General features: G+C 41.3%; 1 protein-coding gene and 2 long non-coding RNA genes across 11 annotated transcripts in view; 2 read left to right on the top strand and 1 right to left on the bottom strand.

Moving 5' to 3' along the window:
• KLF7 (KLF transcription factor 7) overlaps window positions 1-24085 on the top strand; it is a 98997-nt gene that overhangs the window by 27296 nt on the left and 47616 nt on the right. For 4 of the 8 annotated variants that reach the window (XM_063713005.1, XM_063713004.1, XM_063713002.1 and 1 more), the window contains one exon: window positions 22077-22710. In XM_063713005.1, the coding sequence (XP_063569075.1) occupies window positions 22077-22710 (634 nt within the window). The remainder of the gene's footprint in view (window positions 1-22076; window positions 22711-24085) is intronic. The other 4 variants (XM_054549705.1, XM_063713006.1, XM_054549704.1 and 1 more) reach the window with 2 other exon arrangements.
• LOC129058107 (uncharacterized) lies at window positions 464-22959 on the bottom strand. 2 transcript variants are annotated; one of them, XR_008522967.2, is made up of 4 exons: window positions 22704-22959; window positions 21766-21902; window positions 5973-6056; window positions 464-768 (listed from the first exon to the last, which is right to left on the bottom strand). It is a non-coding gene; the product is annotated as an uncharacterized LOC129058107 (long non-coding RNA). The 2 variants fall into 2 exon arrangements; XR_008522966.2 differs by lacking the exon at window positions 5973-6056.
• Window positions 6941-12361, top strand: LOC134759616 (uncharacterized). The gene is made up of 2 exons (XR_010136082.1): window positions 6941-9661; window positions 9792-12361. It is a non-coding gene; the product is annotated as an uncharacterized LOC134759616 (long non-coding RNA).

The raw sequence follows: 24085 nt of genomic DNA, 5'->3' as shown, positions 1-24085 counted from the left end.
AGTGGAGACCCCCAAGGGAAACACAGGACAACAGAAAGGGTCCCCTAAGGAGAAAGGAGACTGAGAGAAGGGAATATTCCAGAGGAGGTAAAGGGGAGGGTCCCATAAAGCAAGAGAAAGGGGTCTGGTGCAGAAAGCAAGACAGGAAGCAGCAGTGACAGCTTTACATTGGTCTGACTCAGGGGAAGGGCGCAAGGCCATATTGTTCCAGGACTTGGTACTTGAAGAGCACAGGCCAGAAAGTGACTGGGAGTCGTCACGGGAGGGGAGTTATCTAAGATATGCTTAATTCTAGTGTGTCTTGAATTCCCCCAAAGTAACCTGCAAGAGAAAATGGAGAGAATGTGAGGAATATAGATGGTAGCTTCAATGGAAGGAAAGGTGATATATATGAAGAGATGAGAACAGGAGAATTTCAAAAACACCCTGGCTGCATAGAGGGCTTTGTCCTTTATGTATTCACCTGTCCACTTGCCTGTTGGTCACTTTATATCAGAATGTTATAAACCATTGCAACTCTTGAGAAGGAAGTAGAGAATGCTTAATTTCATTGCTGTAATTTATTTCTCTTTGGTGATTTTTTTGGTTCTCTTTCTTTAGTTCATTCACTTAATTTCTCCACCCTTCTCCTTCCTTTCCTCATTCCTTATCTCTTTCTTCCTTTCCTGGGGTCCTTCCGTGTGCCACGCACTGTGCTAGGTGCTGAGGATGCAGTGGTGAACCTGACATTGCCCATGCTCTTGTGGAGCTTAAAGTCTGGAGGTGGACCTGAAAGATAAATAGGCACAGAAGTTTAGATTGTGATTGGGAAATAAGGGAAAGATTAGGGTGCCAGGAAAGAATACTCCTTAGTGACATTCACAGTCACATCTGACATAATCAAGGAATATTTCTACTCATCTTCCCAAAAATGTTCTTCTCAAAACTTTTTCCTGAAAGTTTACAGTTACCACTCAAAAGGAATCTAAAATGGAACAGACATTGAGAACACTTACAACTTTCAGACACCTGTATTTCGTTTATGATTAGTCTCTTTTTGGGTTTGATAACTTCCCATCCATGTATCTACCTGTAATTTTCATCTTGCTAAGCAAAAAGTTGTCATACTTTATATAGTAGGTATATTGCTAGTGTTGAATAAATGTATTATTGTTTAAAGGTTCACTAAAAGAAACTCTCAACTTCTTTCTTAGTTTATTTGTAGTATTTCTTCCATTGGAAAAAAATGACTGAAGTAAAAAATAGGAAAAGTTATTGGGTCTTTCCATGTTACATATTAAATCATGTCAAATAAGAGATTTTGACTGAGTCTTCCAGTAAGGCCTTAATGGTACGTTACTGCACAGTATTTCCTAACAAAGTCAGTATACATGTAAGCGGCAAGTAGTTATGGTCATCAGTGGTGGCAATTTGTTTTTACAATACAGATATTATGAGAGTTCCATTCTTTAAGTTCTGCTCCAGAACTGACTGGTAAGTTGTCACTGTCCCTGTTGACAGATGTGAATAATAACAATAAATACTTCAGGCTGCATTTGTCTGATTCTGGCTTGGTATGTGGCTAAAGGGGAAAAAAACCTTTCTGGGAAGTGTGATGCTTCTTTAACAGCAAATGGATTGAATTGATGCAAGTCTGATGTGCAACAGGGGGTACTTAACCTTCTATCTAGAATGAAACGCCAGAATTGGAGAAGCTGAAGCTAACCACGACTTCATAAAGATAAGACATTTACTTGATCTGCATGACTGGAGGAAGGATTTGGGGATTAAGATGTGTTTGAAAACTTAGTTGGTTTACTTTTAATGCCAGCAGATTTGCTGCCCTGAAATGACAGATATGGAAGCTGCTTGGGGATGGTGGCAGGATGACCAAAAGACCCGCGCAGATCTTCAAAGAAAGGGGAAGACTGAGCCGACCTGTGTTCACTGGGTGTCATGGGAGTTGGTGATAGAGGCTGTTGGTGATAGAGGCTGTTGGCTTGGGTCATATGACCTATGAGAGGGAAACAGTGACCCAGCTGGGTAGGAGTCCTAGGCAAATCAGAAGGAACACAAGGATAGGGTTGGTGGTGTCATTTTCATGAAGTAGAGCTATTATTTCGTTCTGGTGAAAAAATTTACAAGTGTTCATTTGGGTACTTGTCGGTAACCCAAGAAAACAGAGTGAAAAATGATTGACAGTGGATGCTTTAAAATCTGTGACTGCAGATGAAGGAGCATCCCATTTGTATGACACATTTAAAACTTCTGCCTTAGGTTAGTCCCTTGACATGACTTTTCACTTGCTGGCATTTTGGAAGTCTATGCCAAATGACAGCTCTCTGCCACCCAGCCTTTGCTCAGTCTAGCTATGCTTTTTTTTTTTTTTTCCCCCACTGTGACAACTCCTAGACCCAGGGCCAGGGTTTTTACGGGAGCCTCTCTACATTGCGTTCATCTGTTGCGCTTACACAGCAGTTGCCTCCCTTGAGTTAAGACTCTAATGAAGCATCCTTTCCCCTGAAGCCAGCCTGCCCCTCCCCTGGCCTCCCTCTCTTATGATATTGCAGAGTTAATAATGCTGCTCTATTGGTTTTGTGAGCCTCTCAGTCACAGGGGGTATGTGTGGGGGATGGGCCCCAAGCTGGAAGTGTGCCTCCTCTAACTCTCTTTCCGGCCCTGAAGCTTTTGTTTTGAATCTGGAAGCTTCAGACCAGGGCTGGATTTCCAAAGGTCAAATGTGCCTGCACATTTTGTCCTTAATGAGTGAGCCTTGCCCTGGAGCCCTCGCTGAAGGCGCTTGCGTTGAATCTGAGTAGTAGCCACAGAAGCAGTAGCTCCGTAGCCAAATCCATTTGCCTGACATGCCACCCTTGAGAGAGCCTCCACGAGCCACTGAGGGTTACTGGCCAGGAGAATGTGGTCATAAATGCATGTCTACAGGAATGGGTGAGGTTTCCTCTTTGCTTAGAAAGCCAGAAAAACATCAACAGAGAGAGGCTACAAAAGCAGGAAAACATACCCAGGCCCCGAACCTTCAGTTCCCTCAACCGACAAAATATTTGAGGGTTTTAATTAAAAACATTTTAACTTTTTTTTTTTTTTTGGTAAATGGAGGGTTTTTTTTTATGTCTTCCTTTTGTTCCTCTTCCTCGTTTTCTTGTCCTCCTCCTTCTCCTTTTACTTTAAACTTTACGTGTGAAGATCAACTGATCTCTGAGGAACTGACGTTTCTTTTATTTGATGATGAGAATTTCCTAACTCATTGTTGATCTTTTTGCTTCAGCTACGAGGCAAATCAGAGATGAGTTTAATTCTGTGCTTAATCCAGTGGCATTGTATTTTAGCTAAGATTTTTTTTTTGGTAGTATTTATTTCCATCTTTTTGGATTTTGTCCTCATTTTGATTTGTTAAGTTTTTGTTGTTGTGTTGTTTTTTAACTTGGGAGTAACAATCTGAAAAAGAAAATGCATTGAATGATTTCTTTGACATTTAGGTTCAGGAATATCACTGGGCAACATTAATATGGCTACTGGGTTTCACTAATATCTTTTGAGCTCTTTAATCTTTCCCTGAGTTATCACTGAAGATCTGGAGAAACAGTTACTGCCTTTTAGAAGTGCGTTGGCAAAGCTTAACCCAGAGCAAACCACCAATGTAATTGTCAGCCAAAAATAGAAGACATTTTTTAGGCCCAAGGGGGTGCATTTCTTGCTGCTCCGTAATGTGTACCACATTCATCAGAACCCTAGACTGCTCATCCTTTTCCAGACACACAGTGGGGCTTTCACCTCTCTACACCCTTGCTCACACTGTGTGCACTTTTTAGAATGTCATTGCTCCCTTTCTCCACTTGGCACAAGTTCACTCATTTGCCAAGGTCTGTTTCAAATGTGACTTCTTCACAAGGCCTTCACTGACCTCTGCAGGGAGAGTGAGTGGGTTCCTTCTGTGTGTTGCCATACCACTTTATTCAGCCTAGTTCTTAGTCGCATGTGCTGTGTTATCTGGAATTGCATGTATTTCTATCCCTCTCTTCCTATGATACCATGAGCACCTTGTAGGCAGATATTGAGCTCTAGAATCCCTTGAAGTCTCCAGCACAATGTCCTATATAAAGTGGAAGCTCAGTAAATAATTGTTGAATTAATTTGAAAGAAGTACAAGATAATAGACCCTGTCTGAAAGGCCATCAGAGTTCAAACAGGTGTCACCTGTTTATCTTAGCAGAGCTTTTTCTCCCCAGGCATTATCTTATTGGGCAAAATCTACCAATCTCCCAGTCACCTCAATGAAGAGCATGCAATGAAAAATAATAGTAGCTCCTAATCAAGACTTTAAAAAAATTAATTGAAGAAGTATTTATTGAGCAGCTATTGATTATGCCCAAAAGAAGTTTAAAGCTTGGTGCCAGACCTCAAGGCTCATTGGATTTGTCAGAGCTCTTGCCTCTTCCTGCTTCACATTTCGTGGTGCCTTCTCTACAGATCTCTCATTCTTGTGACAAGATTCTTATTGAGAGCAGGGATTCCAGCCGAGTACTGCGGGGCAGGAGGAGCTGAGCAGGGCCGAATGAAAGTGCAGCTCATCATTATTTCCTTCAGCTGGGTCTCTCCTCAAATAAGGAATTTTTTAGGGAAATTCTGTGGGACATGAGGCTCAAGGTTCTCCAGCTGGTAACTACCCTAAGAGACAGTTATACCATAATTTGGATCCACAGGGAAGAAAGAACTGCCCAAATATGCCTCTGTTTTTTTCTTTTGCCTCTGCTTTCATTTGGAACAGAAGGCTCAAACTGGCAGCTGTGGGCCCTTTGCTTGTCTCACGCACTCTAACTTTTTAATATTAGTTGCCAACGTTGAAACAATTGGGGACATTCCACATAAAACCCAAAAGATTTGGGCTTCCTTTAAAAACACTTGCCAACTCTGGACCTCTGTTTTCTACATGATATCGATGAGCTGGTGCTGTGTACCATCTTCCCCTTTTAGATGGCATGTGCTATCCAGTTTACCACAGTCCCCACCCCTCACTATTGTCATATTCCTTGACTGTTTCACTAATGTATGTTATGCTCCTGGTCCCTGAATGTGTTTGAGTTTGATTCCTAACCTAGATTTATGGGAAGATGTGTTACCTTTTAGAGGAAAGCATCCTCAGAAATAGCATCTACCTACTGCAGCACCCTAAGGACAAGTATGTGGTCTTGTATCATGGGACCTTGTCTAGGAGACTGAGCAGAAACTGCAGTCCAGAGTCTGAAATTGAGATACCTGGAGCATGGCACTGCTATAAGCAGAGGGATCAGACTAGGGAATTCCATTTTCCTCGTACCCTGGTTCCCTAAACAAATAAGATTTGGTCATGAGAAATATATTCACAGAGGATTTTCATACCATTGGGAAGGATATATATATATATATATATATATATATATATATATATATAGTCCATTTTATATATCTCTATATATATACTAATACTTTTGGTTTCTTGATAAAGAACCCAGAGACTGAAGTTGAGATGACTTGAGGAAACACATAGAACTAATTATGTAGAAGGAGCTGGTAGAAGTCATCCTGACTTTTGTTTGTGTTCTCTCCATGACTCCACATTGTCTTTTATTTTACATACTTATAAAAAGTCTCAAAGTTGAAGGATTTGGTGTCCAAGACTGGTCAGGTACCCCTTACAATGAGATACTTAATTGCCTGCTTTTAACAGAGATGGTCTTCCACCACCATACATTTCTGAATCACAGTAGTCTTCCTCACCCACTGGCCCACCCTTCTTTTTAGTCTGTTACTAACAGGTGATTATAGACACAACTACTTTAATGTTTAGGCTCCATGTAGGGAGCAGGGCCAAGCGTAAATTGTGCCCTTGAGGTGATCTGCTTCCCAGAGTTTGATGATCCTCTTGGTTAGAGGTGTGTTACTGATGGGAGCAGCTACTGGCATCCAAGATTTTTATACAAGAATGAGATGCTTACTGTTCATCTGTTTTCCGTTGCTCCTATTTTTCCTCCTCTTGTTGCTTCTATTTCTTACATGCTTTTTTTTCCTCACTGCATTTTCTGTTTTGAACAAAAGGGATGGGTGATAGATAATACTGGTGTTGGAAAATGCATTAGTCTCTAAAGACTGGGAGAAAAATGTCGACTTATTTAGTCTAATTTGTATTTTCATATTTATTGAAATTAGAAAATGGTTTTTAAAATGTTGGATAGCAGGTTCAAATCCTCCCTTTAAAAATTACATAAATTTGAGTTTCTGTGTATTTGGTATTAAATAACCAAAATATGGTCTTCAATAAATTGTGTTTATAAGTTTTCTCAATTCAAATCTTAAAAAAACAGTCCGGGCACAGTGTCTCACGCCTGTAATCCCAGCACTTTGGGAGGCCGAGGTGGGCGGATCATGAGGTCAAGAGATTGAGACCATCCTGGCCAACATGGTGAAACCCCATCTCTACTAAAAATACAAAAATTAACTGGGTGTGATGGCGGGCACCTGTAGTCCCAGTTGTTCGGAAGGCTGAGGCAGGAGAATCGCTTGAACCTGGGAGGCAGAGGTTGCAGTGAGCTGAGATCGTGCCACTGCACTCCAGCCTGGTGACTGAGCAAGACTCTTGTCTCAAAAAAGAAAAAAAAGATCTTAAAAAATGATTCTAATTCTGTTTTCCTCTCAATGACTACACTTGATGTTGACAGGTTGAAATGTCTGAAATCCCATTTGCTTTTAACAATTCAACCAAGACATGCAATGACCAGAGAGAACTCGGAAATTGCATAATTAAGGGTGTTGTCAAAACCAAGACTACTTGCCCCAGTCTCACTAGGAGAGATTACTTAGAGAAATGTAGTTGAAAAGCTTATGAAATGAAGTTTGGGATCTGGTGGTTTCCAACTTGAGAAGATCCAAAATCTTCATCAGGAATCCTTATTTTTACAAGGTACCAAGAGATAATGGTTTATTGGATTTTTAGAATGTTTTAAGATCCTTGGTGGAAAGTTCAGGGTTGGACCAGAAAAAAAACCTAATTGTTAGTGGCCAAGAAACTTTTTGTTCTGTTTCTGGTCTTTTTGGTAGTATGGTTACAGAACAGTGAAAAACTCAGTTTTCTTTATCAAGTTAGGTTCCCCATAAATAGGATGGGGATTTTAATCTTTGCTGCCTATTACAGTCTCACAGGGGTACTCCAAGGTTACAGGATTACCAGATAAATATTGATAAGCATTTTCAGATGCTTTTCACAAAAGAATTCTCTGTAAAAGAAAAAAGAAATGTATGTCATTTCATATGGAATGGATTGGAAAAATCCCAGTTTCACCTGGGAGTTAGAGCTGTTACAACTTTGTTCCTGTTTCTGTCAGCCTGTTTTCTAGAGAAAATGGACAGTTTCTACAGGTCTCTGATTCAGTACATCGTGGTCTGAAAGCTCAGGGTGTGCTTTTAAAATAGTGAGGATAAAGCATCCCCTACCTTAGCAAAAATGATCCTTTCATTCACATAGTTGTTAGCAAATCCTGATAGTGTAGGCGCCATTTTCATTTTCTTTTCCAAAAAAGCACACGCAAGGAAGAACTCAAGTTATTGAAGATGAAGCCAAATAAATGACCAAATTTCGTGGCAATCGCAGACACAGACACAAACATCAACATATCTCCTTAATTAAGGCAGCAGCTCTGCTGGGGCCTACATTCCAGGATTCTCAGCAGAGAAAACATGTTTTCTTTATAGAGGAGTTTTATTAGCAGCAATGTTCCGGTATGTGGTTCAGGTTAATTAATGATGTAGTCACACTGGTGTCTTGCCATGAGTTTTATTCTAGTAAGTAGGGCACTAGGAAATTGTATTGGCATATCTTGTCATGCCAAAAAAGAATTCTTAATTTGGACCATTAAAATACATTTCCATGGGATCTGTCAACAAGGTAGTTTAAGAATTCTTAATGTGGATACTGCCTTAGACTAAGAATGAACTCACCGTTAACTGTAAGTAGCAGATGCAATGGTTTCAATGAATATATGCTGTTCTTAAATATTTTTTTGGCTGAGATGATTGAGACCTCAAAGACCCAGACCACCCACAAGCTCTGGTGGAGCTGACCTTCATTGTATGAGAAGATTTGTACCAAGGACCACCTTTTTCCCGTGAGAGTTTTTATTAATTTTAAATCATGATGGTGTTTTAAAACTTAATTTGTGTTGTGCATATGTAGCAACCTTCCTTGGAGGTTGAAACAACAAAGCAACTGGATTGGAAATTAGATTTTCCCCCTTATGCTGCTAATGTAGTTCTTGCTCCACTGGGATTTCCCCTTTGCATGGGCTGATGATTTCTTTGAAACTATATGGAAATTGGTTCAGACAGGAACAAAGGGGAGAGGGGATGGCAGTGATGATTCAAATTAGTGTCTCTTCTTCAATGAGAGTCTGGTGTGCCTGAAAGTGCATGTCATTTGGTATCAGTCAAGCCACCTAAGGTTAAGTGAGGTGCGAGAGCTACTGGAATCCAAACTTCAGGGTCTCAGCCCTTGATTTTTTCCCTGTCATGTTGGGTTGAATTGTTAATTTGAAATCTGCAGCATTGCAATGGGGTTCAGAATTGGGCTAAGCACAATTTTACTTTTCTTTACATGATGGAACATCAACTCTTCCCCTCTCCCTCATCTTTCCCCAGCCAGGATGGGAAAGATTCCTATTGCCTGACATAATGAATAAGAGAAAGAATAGCTTTGTGACTCTGGGGACAACGAAAGATTTAGAGAGAAAGGCATCCAAAATACATTAAAGAGAATCTACACTTCATTGACAGTGGCACACTATGCACACGTGCATGCACACACACACTCACACTCATAGGAACCCTGTACTGCTTATATTCCATATTTCCATCCTCCAGTCTTGCCTAGTTCAAACTCCATACCCTCTTAATTGGATTTTGGCTCACTTCCAGGTTCAGTGTCCGAGGGTTCTGTATCTGTGAAATAATAATCCTGAAATAAATAGCACTTCTCAGTAGAGATACCTTTTCATGTAACATTCTTAAAGGGAGCGGAAGGGAAGGAAAAGCTTCTGTGTTTAGGAATTTATGGCAAAGATACCAGGATGGGCCCACATAGGAATTTTGAAGGACCTCAACCTGTGTAAGTGGCATGTGGGGCTTACAGAAAACAAGAGTCCTCGCCAACTGCTAGGTTTGAATGGACCTCTTCATTTAAGGACCTTTCATGTAAGGACTGATAGAAGTGGGGCTGCTAATGTCAGGGAACGAATTCCTGTGACCCTCAAGTGCTTCGGAGACCGGTGGCTGGAGTTGCCTTTCTCAGGGAGATCCTGTTAGGTGACAGAAATGGGAATAAAGTGGGCTGAGCCTCTCTCTTTGATCTGTTCCCCGAGGATACCAGTTAATAAGCAGTCATCATGCAGGTGAGGAGAGGGGAGGGATGGGTTTTGTTCATGTTAGTGAATGCATGATGCAATATGGACTGCCGAGGAGAAAAGCCCTCTTTGTGTCTATTTGAAATGGGCAGCCACAAGCACCCACAACTGACCTCTCCACCCTGAAAAGAGGCTCCGTTTGGCTTCTGTCTGATGAGTACGAATCAGCAAGTGCCTTCTCAGTGTAAAAACTCGAACTGAGGAGAAATGATGAGGGAGCCTTTTGACCTAATAAGGTGAGCATTTTAGGATAGATTTTCTGGCTGGAGACACCAGCTCACGTGTTCCCTGGAATTCCAGGATTGATTAGTGGCTTCATTGGTTCACTGATTGATTCAACTAGTATGTTTTGGATGTCTTTTCCAGGTACTGTGCTGGGTGCTGGGGATTCACTGGTACATACACTAAATCCCTGTTCTCCTGAAACTTCCATGCTAGTAGGGAAAGATAAATGATAAACATGCAAGCAAATAATTTAGATCTTTCCAGGACTTGGTAAGTACTAAAAAGCAAATAAAATGAGGTAGTATGATGAAGAATGAATGGGCTGTTTGGGCTAGTTTCTCTAGGCAGGTCAAAGAAGGATTCTCTGAGTAGGTGACAATGAAGCTAAGACATAATCGATGAAAAGGAAACAGGTGTGCAGTGACCTGGGGAGTCTGCGTTCTGGGATGCGGACAGAGTTACTAGGGCTCTGAGAGAGGGATGAACTGGGGGCATTTGTGCAAGAAGTGTCGTGTCGGAAGGGGAGAAGCAGAGGAGTAGGGAAGAGTAAGGTGAGATCATGTAGGGTCTGGTTTGCTGTGGTAAGGAACTGAGAGTGACAACAGGCCACTGAAGGATTATCAGCAAGAAGTTTGAGCCAGAAGGAGTCTTTGAGAGTGTGGTTCATCCATTTTTTCAGGGAAGGAAGTGAATTCCCTACTCAGATTCAGTAGTTTGCTGGGAAGGGCAGGGGTGGTGTGGGAAAGGCAGGCACTGAACCTGATTCCCGGGCCGGAGTTCTTTTCACCAATAAAAAATGACAGTTGAAAATAGCGTTTTGTTCACTCATCTTAATTGCTTCTCTTCCTGGTGGTTTCTGGAGGCCAGAGGAGAAAAGAGGAAGTGGCAGAAGGAGAGGGCCTTCTCCAGGGCAAGGAGACAGCTTTTACTTCCAACACAGGTGCATACTCTCAGGGCTACCCTGTGAAGCTAAATTGGCCTCTCTGTTTAGAAATCCGAATCTGTCCCAGACAGTAAGCATTTAAATTTTTTTTTTCCCAAATGAAAAACGTTAGAGACAAGTAAATAGCACCTATAGTTAAATCTGAAAATACTGATGTGTTCTACCAGAAATGTTGGTAATAAACACATGCACACTGCTTCTGATGTTCCTTTGGTGAAGAAGGAAGAATTTCTGGCTTTCGTGATACTCTTGAATCTCTTCTTACCCAGGATTGTGATCACTGTTGACTTTCACTTTGTTTGAGAGTTGATTCAATTACTCATTCATTCATTCATTTATTTGACAAATGCTTGAGGCAGGCTGCAAGTCAGGCACAGGTCTGGTATCTGAGGAGTCACATTCTCGTGAAGTTTACATTTTAGATGCTGTGAGGCTTGTATCCATGGTGAAGCAGGAAATTAAACCTTCATAGCATCCTGTAAACATGGATTATTGAGTGTCTTAGGGCTTTTAATAAAGGCCATGAGGTCCCTGTCAGAGGAGGGTTCAAAGACCACTTTCTTCCAGGTTCTCCAAACTTTTTTTTTTTTTAACCGCTCAATGACGGCAGAGCTATCTATCAGTTCCTCTGAACTTGTTCTGAATGAGCTTTTCTCACTGTTCAGTCTTTGCTCTCCTATTACTGTTTCGCTTCATCATAGAATTCCGGATTAGTGGGCCCCTGGAAGTTCAGCTGGTAGATGAGAAAACTGAGCCCATTGAAGTTAAAGTCACCCAGCTAGTCAGGGTTGATCTTCCCAACTCAGAGTCCCCTGCTTACTTAAACTTTTATATCCAACAGGTTTACTTCCCCTGGAAACTTATTTGGTATTTTTTATTTTCCATCTTCGTGCCCTCGATAGGTTTCTTTATGTCTGTTTGGAAGTGTAATGAAAAATAACACTAGTTATTGAATAGCTACAACATACAGTGTGTGCATGCCAGGCCCTTCCAAGTACTTGGCATGTGTCAATTAATTGAACTCTCACAATGTTCCTGCGTTGTAGGTACTACTATTACCCCATTTTACAGGTGAGGAAACTGAGGCACAGAGGGGTTAACTTCTCCCAGGGGGATTACGCTAGTAAGTAGTGTAACCTGATATTGGACCCAGGCAGTCTGGCTCCAGGGCCAATGCTTGGGTCCCTGTTCTTCTGCCTCTCAGTATGCGAATGGCCGGTCTGTTTCTTTAACCGGAGTGAGTGGCACTTGGCACACCCACACAGCCACCTTAAACATTGTGGGAAATCAAGTCCAAGTATCTCAAGTAACAGTACAACAATCCATATCAGGAAAAACAGCTTAGGGCTTGACTTCATTATGTTTTTGGCTGCCATTTTATGCATTCTGAGTAGAAGAAACATTCCTGCTAGCGCCCCCACCTTGTCTTTAACATTCCACAGTGGAAGTTCCTCAAAGCCCTCTGTTTTGAAAGCATCCTCTATGATTACCAGCCACTAAATTGCATCTGCCACTGAGGGCCCAGTGGGCTTTGAACCTGTTATTCTTGGGAAATTCAAGCTGCGAGGGAGACAGAGAACGTTGTACACGTGTGCAGCTGTGCTTTGGAGTACAAGAAGTAATCGTATATGTGTCTGTGTGTTTTTTATGGGGGTAGGGGAAGGGTATATTAATTAACCCAACTGAGAAGGAGATGACTGTGTTCCAGGAAGGAGCCAATGAAATGAGTTTGCTTTAAAAAAAAAAAAAAAAAAAAAATCCCAGTAGCCTGAGTCAGCCTGTGCAAGTGATTTGGGAGAGGAAGGGGAGATGATGTAACTGGTTCGGCATGTTCCCATCTTGGCCACTGAGTGTAAAGGGGCCCAGGGAGTTTGAGGAGGGTGTGTGAGTGTGTGTGCAAAGTTAACAGGAGCGGGTGGGGGTGCATAAGAGCGGGCTGTAAAACAGGATTAATAATCCCTTGTCAGACCTTTCCCTGTTACTGTGTTTTTCAGTAATTTTGGTTTGAATGAGGGCTCTCTAGCCAATTAATGTTTATTTGTTTCCTTTGGCAAGATCCATTGGGGGGAGGAATGAGATTGGTGAGTTTAACATTTTTGTTTTGTTGTTGCATTTTGGAAGAAGAGGCGAGTAATGTGAGTTTGGGTTTTCAATGATGGCTCCCCCCTCCCCCTCTTAAGAGGCAGGAGGCAAGACATGGCCAGCTGGTGCCTTGAACTGACACAGGTGCAGAGGCTGTAGGGGGTGGGGAGCCAAGAATAATTACAGGTTTCTGAAGCATCAGGCCCTGCCTGACACAAGCGCTCGTCAAGAAAACTGCTCTTTATGGAAAATTAATGGGAAGCTGAAAAAGCGACAGGGCCATTGTTGTTCTTGGGAAGCCATCACTCCTCTGAAAAGAGGCCTCCTCCCACATCCTTGGGCTCTTGACGAACTGGTTAGAGTCCTCTCCTTTCAGAGCAGGGACCGACTGGTTGCCATTGTCATGGGACGTGATGGGTTTTTCCCATTGGAGCGTCTCTCCTGCATTTTCTCATTCTTAAATCTCACTTTCAGTGCAGATCTAGCCCTTTGCACTTCCCAGTAGTATGGGTAGGATTATTTTTTATTGACTCTTTAAGGTGTGAATTTCATTTTGTCCGTGGAAGTGTAATGACCAAAGCAGGGCCATCTAATGCAACTTGCTTTCAATCTGTATGTAACAAATGGGATTTCCACCAGTGTGTGCCAACCTGAATAGGGGCCTGGTTGGGAGATGAGGGCATAGGAGATGAGGGGATAGCATACAGGACCGTCTTCTAGGCCCCAGCTCTGCATGAGCGGTGTTGTCTTTTGACTGTTCAGAAGCTGTAGTTTAGTTATAGTCCAGTGGCCAGATAATAGTGAGCAATTCTTCTTAAGGGCTCTCTGCAACTGTGGGTAGAGGCCAGGCCAATAGACTCCCAGTCAGTATGTCCTGCAGAGTAACATCTGGAAAAAAAACTCTAAACCAAGTTAGAGAAGCCTCTCTGTGCATGGGCCATCATATCGCTAATAGTCGCATTGAATTTTGAGGATCACAGACATAATGAATGAGGAAAATGCATTTCCAAGTTGTTGGAAGTGTAGGGGAACCCAGTGCCTTCATTCAAGGGGTGTGAGGCCTGGTCCACAGCTACCAGCTCTGCCCAGGTTATGTGACTTTAAAGCTCACTTTGATGGTTAATTTAGAGTTGAGTTGTTCTGGGAATTTCTTTTATGCACTGCAACTAAGGAATCCTTGGAAGATGAAAGGGGTATTTGAGGCTGCTTTGCATCACGTGCCTGGGGAAAGTAATTTCAAAGACATCACCCTCTCCCCAGGCCTTTAATCTTGTCTCCTTTCTTCCCCTCCAACGTCCTCACCACCCACCTCCCCAAGGAAACATATACAAACAAATATTTTCTTTGTTTGTTGAAAATAGGAGAAGGGAAACATGGAAGAGGTTTTGATAGAAATTTTTCAACTTTCATGTTTGTTTAGATTTAAATTAGTTTTCACAGCATTGTCTCTCAAAATTTACAAATTACCAGAGGGAAATATATAACTTGGTTTCAGCTCTAGCAACCAGTAGATGTGAGAAACAGTCAAAAGCAATGCAGTCTTAACATTTGTTGTAGTCCCCTGGTTATTTCATGGAGTTCAGCAATCCTGACAGTAATGTGTAATGCTATTGTACCTCTGGGGTGTGCTATTGATGTGGGTTTTCTTTTAACCTAATAGCTAAAAAAAATGCAGTAAGATTTTCACTTATACTGTCTACTTGATTATCCACATTTTCTAGACAAAATTCATTCTCTCCTAATATTTCCTGGTCATGAAAGTCAAGAAAAAGTGAACATATGCTTAATATCTTGTTAGGAATCCCTGTCTAGGTCTCCCAAGGTGGATTCTTGCACTGGTTCATGCATCCTTTCTGCCACGAGGTAGATTCAGTGTTACCATCTTCTTCCTCAAGCCTGTTTACAATGTTGAAACCCAGGAAGGCAGGCAACAAGGTTCAGATGCTTGGCATCTGAGATTCTCTCATGGACTTCCTGAGTTTATTAAGCATAGTACATCTTTTTCCTCCTCCTCCAACTCCTGTCAAAAATGTACCAGATCTCCCTGGCCATGCTTCCCACATCTTTTCCTGTCTTTCAATTCTGACTTAATTTTGAAAGCCTAGGAATGTGTCAGAATCATTACATCATATCATTCTTTGAAGAGAGAGTCACAAAGTTCCCATCAATATGAGTCCTTGCAATCCAGATTTTCAAGTTGGTTTCTGGAGTCAGAGAATCTGCCTTTTTTGCTAAAAAGTGATATGTAAACATGTCTAGTAAGTTAGAAAAGAATGAGTATTTTAGAGGGTGGCTTGAAGAAAGAAGCCCACATTTCCCTCCTAACAGTAGCTTGTTTTGTGTCACTCTGAATTTCCATTCTGGGATGTTTGAAGATTTCAAAGCACAAAAAAGCTAATTGAACTTTGAGACCCTCCCAGGAGAAAGGCAAGGGGTTTGTTTCTCTCTTTCTTTACTTCAAACTCTTTGGGGACTGTGACACCATGGTTAATAGCATGTGACAAAAACCACACAATAAATGTCAGAAAGGGGCTCCCATGGGCAGCCAAGTGCAGTTTACCTGCTTGTGCAATTACTTAGGTGAACATTCTTTCTGGGAACCAAAGTCTGTCCCTTCCTCACCAGAAGCATCATCCTCCTCACCACCATCATCATCATCCTTCAGATCCAGATCTGATCTCAGAGGAAGCATGACTTTGCAAGTTTCCACACGGTGGAAAGCTGCACTTTCCCATGCTTTTATGTCTACATTCTGTCCCCAATTTGTTTAATCTCTTTGTACTTTTAACTCTTGGCCCTTTTAGGCGAGATAGGTGGAATGATTGAGATTAAGGGCAGCTGGCTAAAGGACCACAAATGACTGAAAATTGATTAGAAACATTGAGTGTAGTTGGTGGCCTTTTATTTCATTGACTCTGTACCAGAAAAAGTCATTAGAAAATTGCAATTTCTTTATTTCTTTACATTTGTTTTACTTACTAACTTGAGTATACATGGATCCAGAGACTCCCAATAATTACCCAAAGTGGTATAGTTATTGGGTATTAACAAAAATATTGCACCAATGGTTTTGTCTTATGTTCAAATTAAAAGACACAGAAATAAAAACTAGAACCTTTTATGTTCCAGATAATTTGTTTGAAAAGTGATGGTATTGAAGAGGTTGGACTACAGTCTGCCCCAACTAAACATGGTTATAGTTATAGTGGTTGCAATGGATGGGAGTTGTGAGACGATTCTAGCTCATTTTTTCAGAAAGTTCTAGCTCTTACAACTCTCCATCACTTCAAACACTTAGACATATCTGCCATATGAGAAAACAGAGGTACAGGTTTAGCTCTAATCACTTAACTTTACTGTTTAGGAACATATGGTATAAGAAATATCATTGCTTTTAAAATCATGATCTTAATAAACCAGACATCCCACCAATCTGTGGACTCTAAGATTCATTTTGGAAATACTGTTTAATTGTCCGGGGTTGAAGAGGAGTGTCTTTCAACACTTGACAGTCAGCGTATTTTCTTGACTCCATTTTTTTCTAGATTGGGCTCCCTGAAGGGGATAGACTTTATGTTGAACTTTCAATGAAAGAATGATGAGTGGGAGGGAAGGTGAAAGGAAGATTGTTTCGAGCATATGGGCATGGGAAAGTAAGGACAAGAAAAATAGGTGAAGGAAACCCTTTAGGTAAGGGTTGTAGGGGAAATAGTCAATGTGACAGGAGATGTGTGCAATCCTAACTGGCAAGTTCCACGTAATTGATGATGAGATAAAGACAGGTTAAACAGAAGCCATTTGGTAACCTTCGCACGATGCCCATATATGACCAAATGTCTTATATTGTTCTCGAGGCTGTGAAAGTAACTACCTCTTGCCAGCAGCAGAGAGCTTTTGATAAACTTAATATGTGCCACAAAACTTGAATTATCCTGTTTTCTTTCAACTTCTGTCTCTGGAAACTTCTGCCTCTGAGCAACAAAAATGAATAATGATAATAGTGGATTATAATCCATAGAATAAAATAAAAATGAATTCATACTGATACAAACAAATGATTGGATAAATAAACAAATGGAGAGGAAAAGTCAGGTCCTCCTTGTAGGAAAATTATCATAGATATAGTAGGCAGTAATAGGTTTAAAGTCTATTATTTTTTAACTAGGTCTTGGATTATTACTTTTAATAAGCGTGTTGCAACAAGTGAGAATGCTATGAAAAGCATGAAGAGAGTATTAAAAAAGGTTTCAAGATGAGCATTTCAATACGAATTTCAGGTGATATTTATTAGGAAGCTAGGAGAAGCCATGCATTTCAAAGTTGAGATATCAAGAGAATCTTCACAAAGCTCATCTGTGACTCATCAATATAGAGGAAAATCGCTTTGCACTCGGGAACATTTTCTTCCCATTGCTGACTGTAATGAATTTTTTAGGGGTTGGGGGTTGATCCAGTGGCTCAAGCCTTAAGTTGTATGGTTAGATCAGGCTGAGGGAAGCCTTGTACCTCCAAGGTGAGTGCCAGACAGGCATAATTTATGTCATTAAACTGACATCCGCTGACTCAGATTTGGAGTTTGCTGGCAAGAGTATCATTTGAACAGAGTAAATCTCTGGTTCTGGTGGAAAACCATTTGAACTCTATATCCAGATTTACAGTTTAGGGACACTTTTAGCCTGCTGATAGTCTTCGTCTCTCTCTCTCTGTTTTTTGAAGTTAGTTTAGACTTACAGAAATGTTGCAAAAACTGTACATAGAGTTACCAAATATTGTTTGTCCAGCTTCCCCTAATGTTAGGCAACCATAGTTCAATTATAAGAACCAGGAAATTATCATTGATACAATACCATTAACTAATCTAAACACTTCCTTTGAATTACATTATTTTTTTCCACCAGTTCTTTTACTGGTTCAGGATCCAGGCCAGGATCCATTGCATTTAGTTGCCATATCTCCTCATTCTCCTCCAGTCTGTGACAACTTCTCAGTCTTTCTTTGTTCTTTGTGACCCAACACTTAAAAAATAACTGGCTGTTTCCTTTGTTAGAATAGTCCTCAATTTAAATTTGTCTATTTTCTCATGATTAGATTGAGGTTATCCATTTTGACAGGAATATCATAGAATAATATTGTATCCTTGTCAGCTTATCGTATCAGGGGTACATGTGATCAATATTACTTGTTCCTTGTGCTGCTAACTTTGATCATATGGCTAAGGTGGTTTCTTCCAGGTTTCTCCACTGTAGAGTTATTATATTTTGTCTTTGTAATTAACAAATATTTTGTTCGGTGGATACTTTGAAACTAGGCAGATACCTTGTTTCTCATCATACATCTTTCTACTAGTTTTAGCATCCATTGGTAATTCTTACTTGTAATCATTATTACTTTACTGTTTGCCTAATGGTGATTTTCTATTTCCATCGTTCCTTCTGTGTTTTTGAATCATAATTTTACTGTAATGAGGAGCTGACCCTTTCCTTCCATCTTTTAATTTATTCAGTCATTTATTTATATCAGTATGGATTCAAGGATATTTATTTTATGAATTATAACCTATTATTATTCATTTGGCCATTGAGAGCTCCTTTAAGTTGGCTTCTGAGTCTTTCTGACATGACTTCATCACTTTATGAGCACTTCCTTATCTTTTGGTACCACAATGATATTCTAGGCTCAACTTTTATTTTCATTGTTCCAGCCCTTCCAACAACTATTTCTCTAGGGAGTCCTGGTTTCCTTTATTGGATAATGATATTTAGAAACCAAGATTCTTGGGCTAAGTGTGCTCATTGCTCCTGGGGTTATCTTTGCCTGTAGCTTCTTTCAGTGGATGGAGTTAGGAAATATATGTATGTGTACTCACACATGCATATACACATTTATTTCTCTATATATGTATGTGTGTGTATATTAAAATCCATGAGGAAATACTAATACCTCAATTCCCATCAAACATCATTGGCATTTTTTTTTTTTGACACAGAATCTTGCTCTGTCACCCAGGCTGGAGTGCAGTGGTGCAATCTTGGCTCACTGCAACCTCCACCTCCCGGGTTCAAGTGATTCTTCTGCCTCAGCCTCCCGAGTAGCTGGGATTACAGGTGCCCACCACCACACCTGGCTAATTTTTTGTATTTTTAGTAGAGATGGGGTTTCATCATATTGGCCAGAGTGGTTTCAAACTCCTGACCTCAATTGATCCATCTGCCTCGACCTCCCAAAGTGTTAGGATTACAGGCGTGAGCCACTGCACCCGGCCTGTCATGGACATTTCTCATGAGAGTTCTCATAATCATTTACAAACAATGTTGGAAGTAAATGTTCTCGTTGGCTTGGAAATAATCTAATATTAGAATCCTCCTCATCCTTAACATTTTAATCTCCATACTCCTGATGAGAAAAGTCTTTAACCCCCTCACTGGGGTTTCCAATTGACAAAATCTTCTCTTCTACCTTAACTTCATCTCCAGCAGATATAAGAAGTATATTTCCTAAGACAGCAATCATTTCCTAATGATTTGACAGGACTGTCCAGCACATCCCGATGGGTACTTATGCTTCTTCAATTTTCAGGAGGAATAAGAATGCCCTGTATTAGGATTGCAAGTTATAGCCACTCTGAAGTGGTCCAGATTTTTCCACATTTTAGTGATCAGATGTCTCTCATCTTTAGATCATAAATATGACTCATGTGCTCCTGCAATTCACACCAGGGCATACTGGATAAGTTACTTAATCCCCCCAGAAGAGTGTGTAAATGTATTTAGAATATCTCAGCCCTGCAGAACTCTGAATATGAAGAGATCTGAGCCTTCTAATAATCACAATATCTTAGTGACTTTTCAGTCTTTGAGCTGGATAGTATGTAAAGAAATGGCATACAAAAACTCTTTTCACAGGCAGTGATGATTGAGTATGTGAAAGTCATTGTAGAGGAGGCAGGGAACTACCTCAAGGACATCTGATACCCCATAAGTCAGCTGATTTTTTTTTTGGTAGAAACAGGGTCTCGCTGTCTTGCCCAGAGGGCTGGAGTGCAGTGGTACGACCATAGCTCACTGCAACCTTGAACTCCTGGGCTTAAGTGATTCTCCCGCCTCAGCCATCTGAGTAGCTGGGATAATAGGCACAAGCCACTGCGCCCGGCTAATTTTCTTTTAGTTTTTGTGGAGACAGGTCTTGTGTTGCCCAGGCATACTGATTTTTACCTAAAACATATCTGTATCTCAAAGATCTGGTACTGCTCTTTGGGTAAAGCTCAAGCAGCATTGCAATTGTATTGCCAGAGATATGTATTAGTGGTCATTTCTAAAATTGCCCCCTCAGCATGGTACAGGGTAGGGTTTCAAAGATGGCTTTTGAAGAGTGGAAGAGGTAGAATGATCAAAGTAATAGTATAAAGTGGGCTTTGTCTTTGACAGACATTATGTACCTGTTAGGTGCCAGGCACTGTGCTTGGTAGGTGATGATTCAGAAAGGGAAGAAGAAATTTAAGGGAGGTTTCAGGAGTAGAATCTTATAATTCAGAAGTGAATTGAATGGAGCCAAGACTGAGGGCTTCAATATTGGAGAGATGTAAGTGATAATTTCTAGCAATGAGATGGAATAAGGAAGGGGAAATTTTTGAGAAGTGGAGTTCAGAAAAGAAGCGAGTGAGGATAATTCATATTTCTAGACCTGAGAAGGTCATCATACTGGTTTCTAACGTAGAGTGGTAGGAAGCTACTGAGTCAGAGCTATTGTTTAATCAATAAGTAAAACAGAATCAAAACTTACTTTTTCACTAAGCCTTCCTTGATTAATACTACATTAATAGAGTATAGAGTTAGGTGTCCACTCAGCCCCTAAGAACTAATCAACACATTTTATACTATTTTTTGGTATCACATTTCTATGTGAATTTATGTAATTTTTAGCTTGTGGTTGTTTATTCTATACCTGCATCATGTGGACCTACTGCTATATCTTCTCCCTCTACCACATACAAAGCCTTGTACCTTGCTGTGAGCACAGTAGTTGAATGAACACTTGTGACATAAGTATTGAATGAAGACTGGAACCATTCATTAGTTCTTACCATTGAAAATCAACAGTGAGACCCAAAGCTGATTCATAGTTAAAAATCTGATTTTCTTATTCAGTAATGCAGAGGTTTACCAGAAGTGTGATTAAAAACCAGTCTTTTGAAATGTCACCAAAATAAAATCCTTGACAGATAACAACACTACTAGGTATATCATTAAAATATATTCTTAATAGAATAAACGCCTAGAATCAGAACATCAGTTGAAAACATAGGAGCTTTACGGGGGCAGTAAATTTGGAGCTAGTCACATTTTAAATTTGCCATCAGTGGGTCTTTGTTGAATCCAGAAGATAGAGCAAATTGAGCTGATAGTGCAAGTTAGCAACATAGTTTTATACAAGATTCTGGAATTGTAGGATTTTTGAGTGAGGGGGGCTTTAGAACAAACTTCTTAAATATCGACTTTTGCCATGAAAGCACTCCCCCATCTTACAAAAACTTAAGAGTGCCATGGATGAAGATTTGTTGAAACTAAACTTTTTTGTTCTTCTCCCCTGTTTCTTTATCAGGTGAAAATTTTATGTTGAAATATATTGGGTCCTATCTTTAAGTGGTCTAAATAGCTATGTTTGAATTTATTTTTATCATGTAGTCAGAGATGCTAAACCATTGAAATGGGATTTATGCCCCTTGCCACAAAGTATATAGCATTGTATTTTAAATGACTTGCTATAAACAACAAGGGTTTTGTCTTGTACCTCAAAAGTTTTATGGTAGACATTCTTTAGAACAGTATTCTTTCCTGCTGGTTATGGAATCCATCCCCAAGGCAGGGCTTGCTGTTGTTTGATTGTTACTGAGGTCACCTCTTAGTTTGAGTGAACATGGCTTGTTCTTCAGAGCAAGTGGGAAAACTGACTTACTTGTGTGATGTGCTCAAGTCTGTTGTGAATAATGAAGTTGGACTCTGGGAAGTCTTGTCTTAGTATGAAAACCTTATCTGTTTCTATTTGCTTCTTGCTTGCATGATAATTTCTAGAGGGGAAATTGGAGCATCTTACCTGCTGAATTGGATTGAGGGGCAAGAGATCATCATTTGATGTTCTCTGGAATCTCGAAGGTATGAGATAGTCCTTCTGGGGCTCTTGTTCTCCTTCAGCTAGAGTAATTGAAATCATCTGATGTGACCCTTACGAACCTTTCAGAGGTATTCAGAGAATAAATAACAAGGTCAGACCTTCTACTAAAGCATTTCTGATACAAGCCATGAAACCATTGTCTCCACACCTTCCCCCTCTGCCTGTCAACGTGTGGCCTCATGGTGTTCTGTGCCTCTGATGGCTGTTTCCCTCCCTCCTTCTTCCTCTTGCAGACATGCCTTGAATTGGAACGCTACCTACAGACGGAGCCCAGGAGGATCTCAGAGACCTTTGGTGAGGACTTGGACTGTTTCCTCCACGCTTCCCCTCCCCCGTGCATTGAGGAAAGCTTCCGTCGCTTAGACCCCCTGCTGCTCCCCGTGGAAGCGGCCATCTGTGAGAAGAGCTCAGCAGTGGACATCTTGCTCTCTCGGGACAAGTTGCTATCTGAGACCTGCCTCAGCCTCCAGCCGGCCAGCTCTTCTCTAGACAGCTACACAGCCGTCAACCAGGCCCAGCTCAACGCAGTGACCTCATTAACTCCCCCATCGTCCCCTGAGCTCAGCCGCCATCTGGTCAAAACCTCACAAACTCTCTCTGCCGTGGACGGCACGGTGACGTTGAAACTGGTGGCCAAGAAGGCTGCTCTCAGCTCCGTAAAGGTGGGAGGGGTCGCAACAGCTGCAGCAGCCGTGACGGCTGCGGGGGCCGTTAAGAGTGGACAGAGCGACAGTGACCAAGGAGGGCTAGGGGCTGAAGCATGTCCCGAAAACAAGAAGAGGGTTCACCGCTGTCAGTTTAACGGGTGCCGGAAAGTTTATACAAAAAGCTCCCACTTAAAGGCCCACCAGAGGACTCACACAGGTAGTGGTACAAGTTGGCCGCACGTGGTTTCTTCTCCTTTCCCCTCCTGTAGCCTCGTCATGTGGGAGGGCTCCTCTTTGTTCTGAGGAGTGGCACCCCTGCTGATGAGGAGGTGATAGACAGGCGGGAGGCCCCAGGTAGGGACAAAGAATGACTCCCTTGTTACCTTAAGATCTCAAGATGTCCCAAGCACAGGACATGGGTTTGTCCCTACAGTGCCAACCACAGCATAGAATCATACAATACTGAGGATGGCTGAAGGGGGCCCTGGCAGTGACTCATAGCTGTTTGTGACACAGACACTTGTCACTTTCCTGACACTTTGCATTGTTTTGTGAGTGTAGCTCCACAGTTGTGATCAACACTGGGAGCTGAGGATGCATTTGAAAGCATTCACAGTTAAACAGGGTAGCTAGGGTGTCCCTATTCACTCTTTTCCCAGCATCCTGATTTTTCATCAAAGTCACCAACAGCAGGAGGGTTTCAGAGTTCATTAGATGTGATCATTCTATAATTAATTGGCATCTCCTCTTTTGCATTGTTCTCTGGCGCGTGCTTTATGGAGAGATGGCAGAATTGCTTTTTAATGAGCTTGTTACTGAGAAGTTGCTAAAGTGATTACATTGCTATGTGTGTGGCAAGAGCGGGTGGGGGAGGGATGGGGATTGTGTATTTTACTCAGGGCATCCTAGTAGCCCAGGAAGAGACAGCATCCCTAAGTTCCAGTCATACTGATCTTTTGAGCAATGGGATAATTTGGAAAAGTGGGGTTTACACAGAAAAGCGTGAAACTCTTATTTTCCTTGGAACTGGTCTTTGTTCTCTGCTTTGAGATTGGAGCTTAGGGGTGGTGTCTCTTCCTGGGCTACTAGGATGCTAGTAGCAATTACTGTGATTGGTGATTTTTAAGTGAGTCTCCAACAGTGGACCTGTATGGTTTTTGCATACTGTTTGTACACTGCGAGCTGAATAGGGAAAATCCCCAAAGGTGTAAGTGGAAGTATAAAAGCGTTCTTGGAGAGAAATCAGTGATAGCATATGAGCTAGGAAAAGTGTTTGGTGCTCTGGGGGGCCTTCTGGGCTGTGCCGCCAAAGAAGTGTGCAGGGGAGAGATTGTTGGCTGGAAAATCACAACAACCTGGGCTTTAGTTCTAACTCTGCCACTATCCAGCTCTGTGACCTTGAGCCTGTTCCTTTACCTCACCAGGCCTCATTTTCCACATCTGTTGAACAATCTGGCTCTTAAGGCCCCTTTCAATTCTAGTGTTCTGGAGGTCCATGAACTGTTTTTGTGTAGTAGAGAAGAACTTTCCTGAAGTTCGAATATATAATATATGACAGAGGAAATCAATGTTATGAACCTTAGAGTTATTCCCAT

This window comes from Pongo abelii, chromosome 11, assembly GCF_028885655.2.
Source record: "Pongo abelii isolate AG06213 chromosome 11, NHGRI_mPonAbe1-v2.0_pri, whole genome shotgun sequence".
Taxonomy (NCBI): domain Eukaryota; kingdom Metazoa; phylum Chordata; class Mammalia; order Primates; family Hominidae; genus Pongo; species Pongo abelii.
The sequence above is the reverse complement of the archived record's forward strand: the minus strand, read 5'-3'. Positions and strand labels throughout refer to the sequence as shown.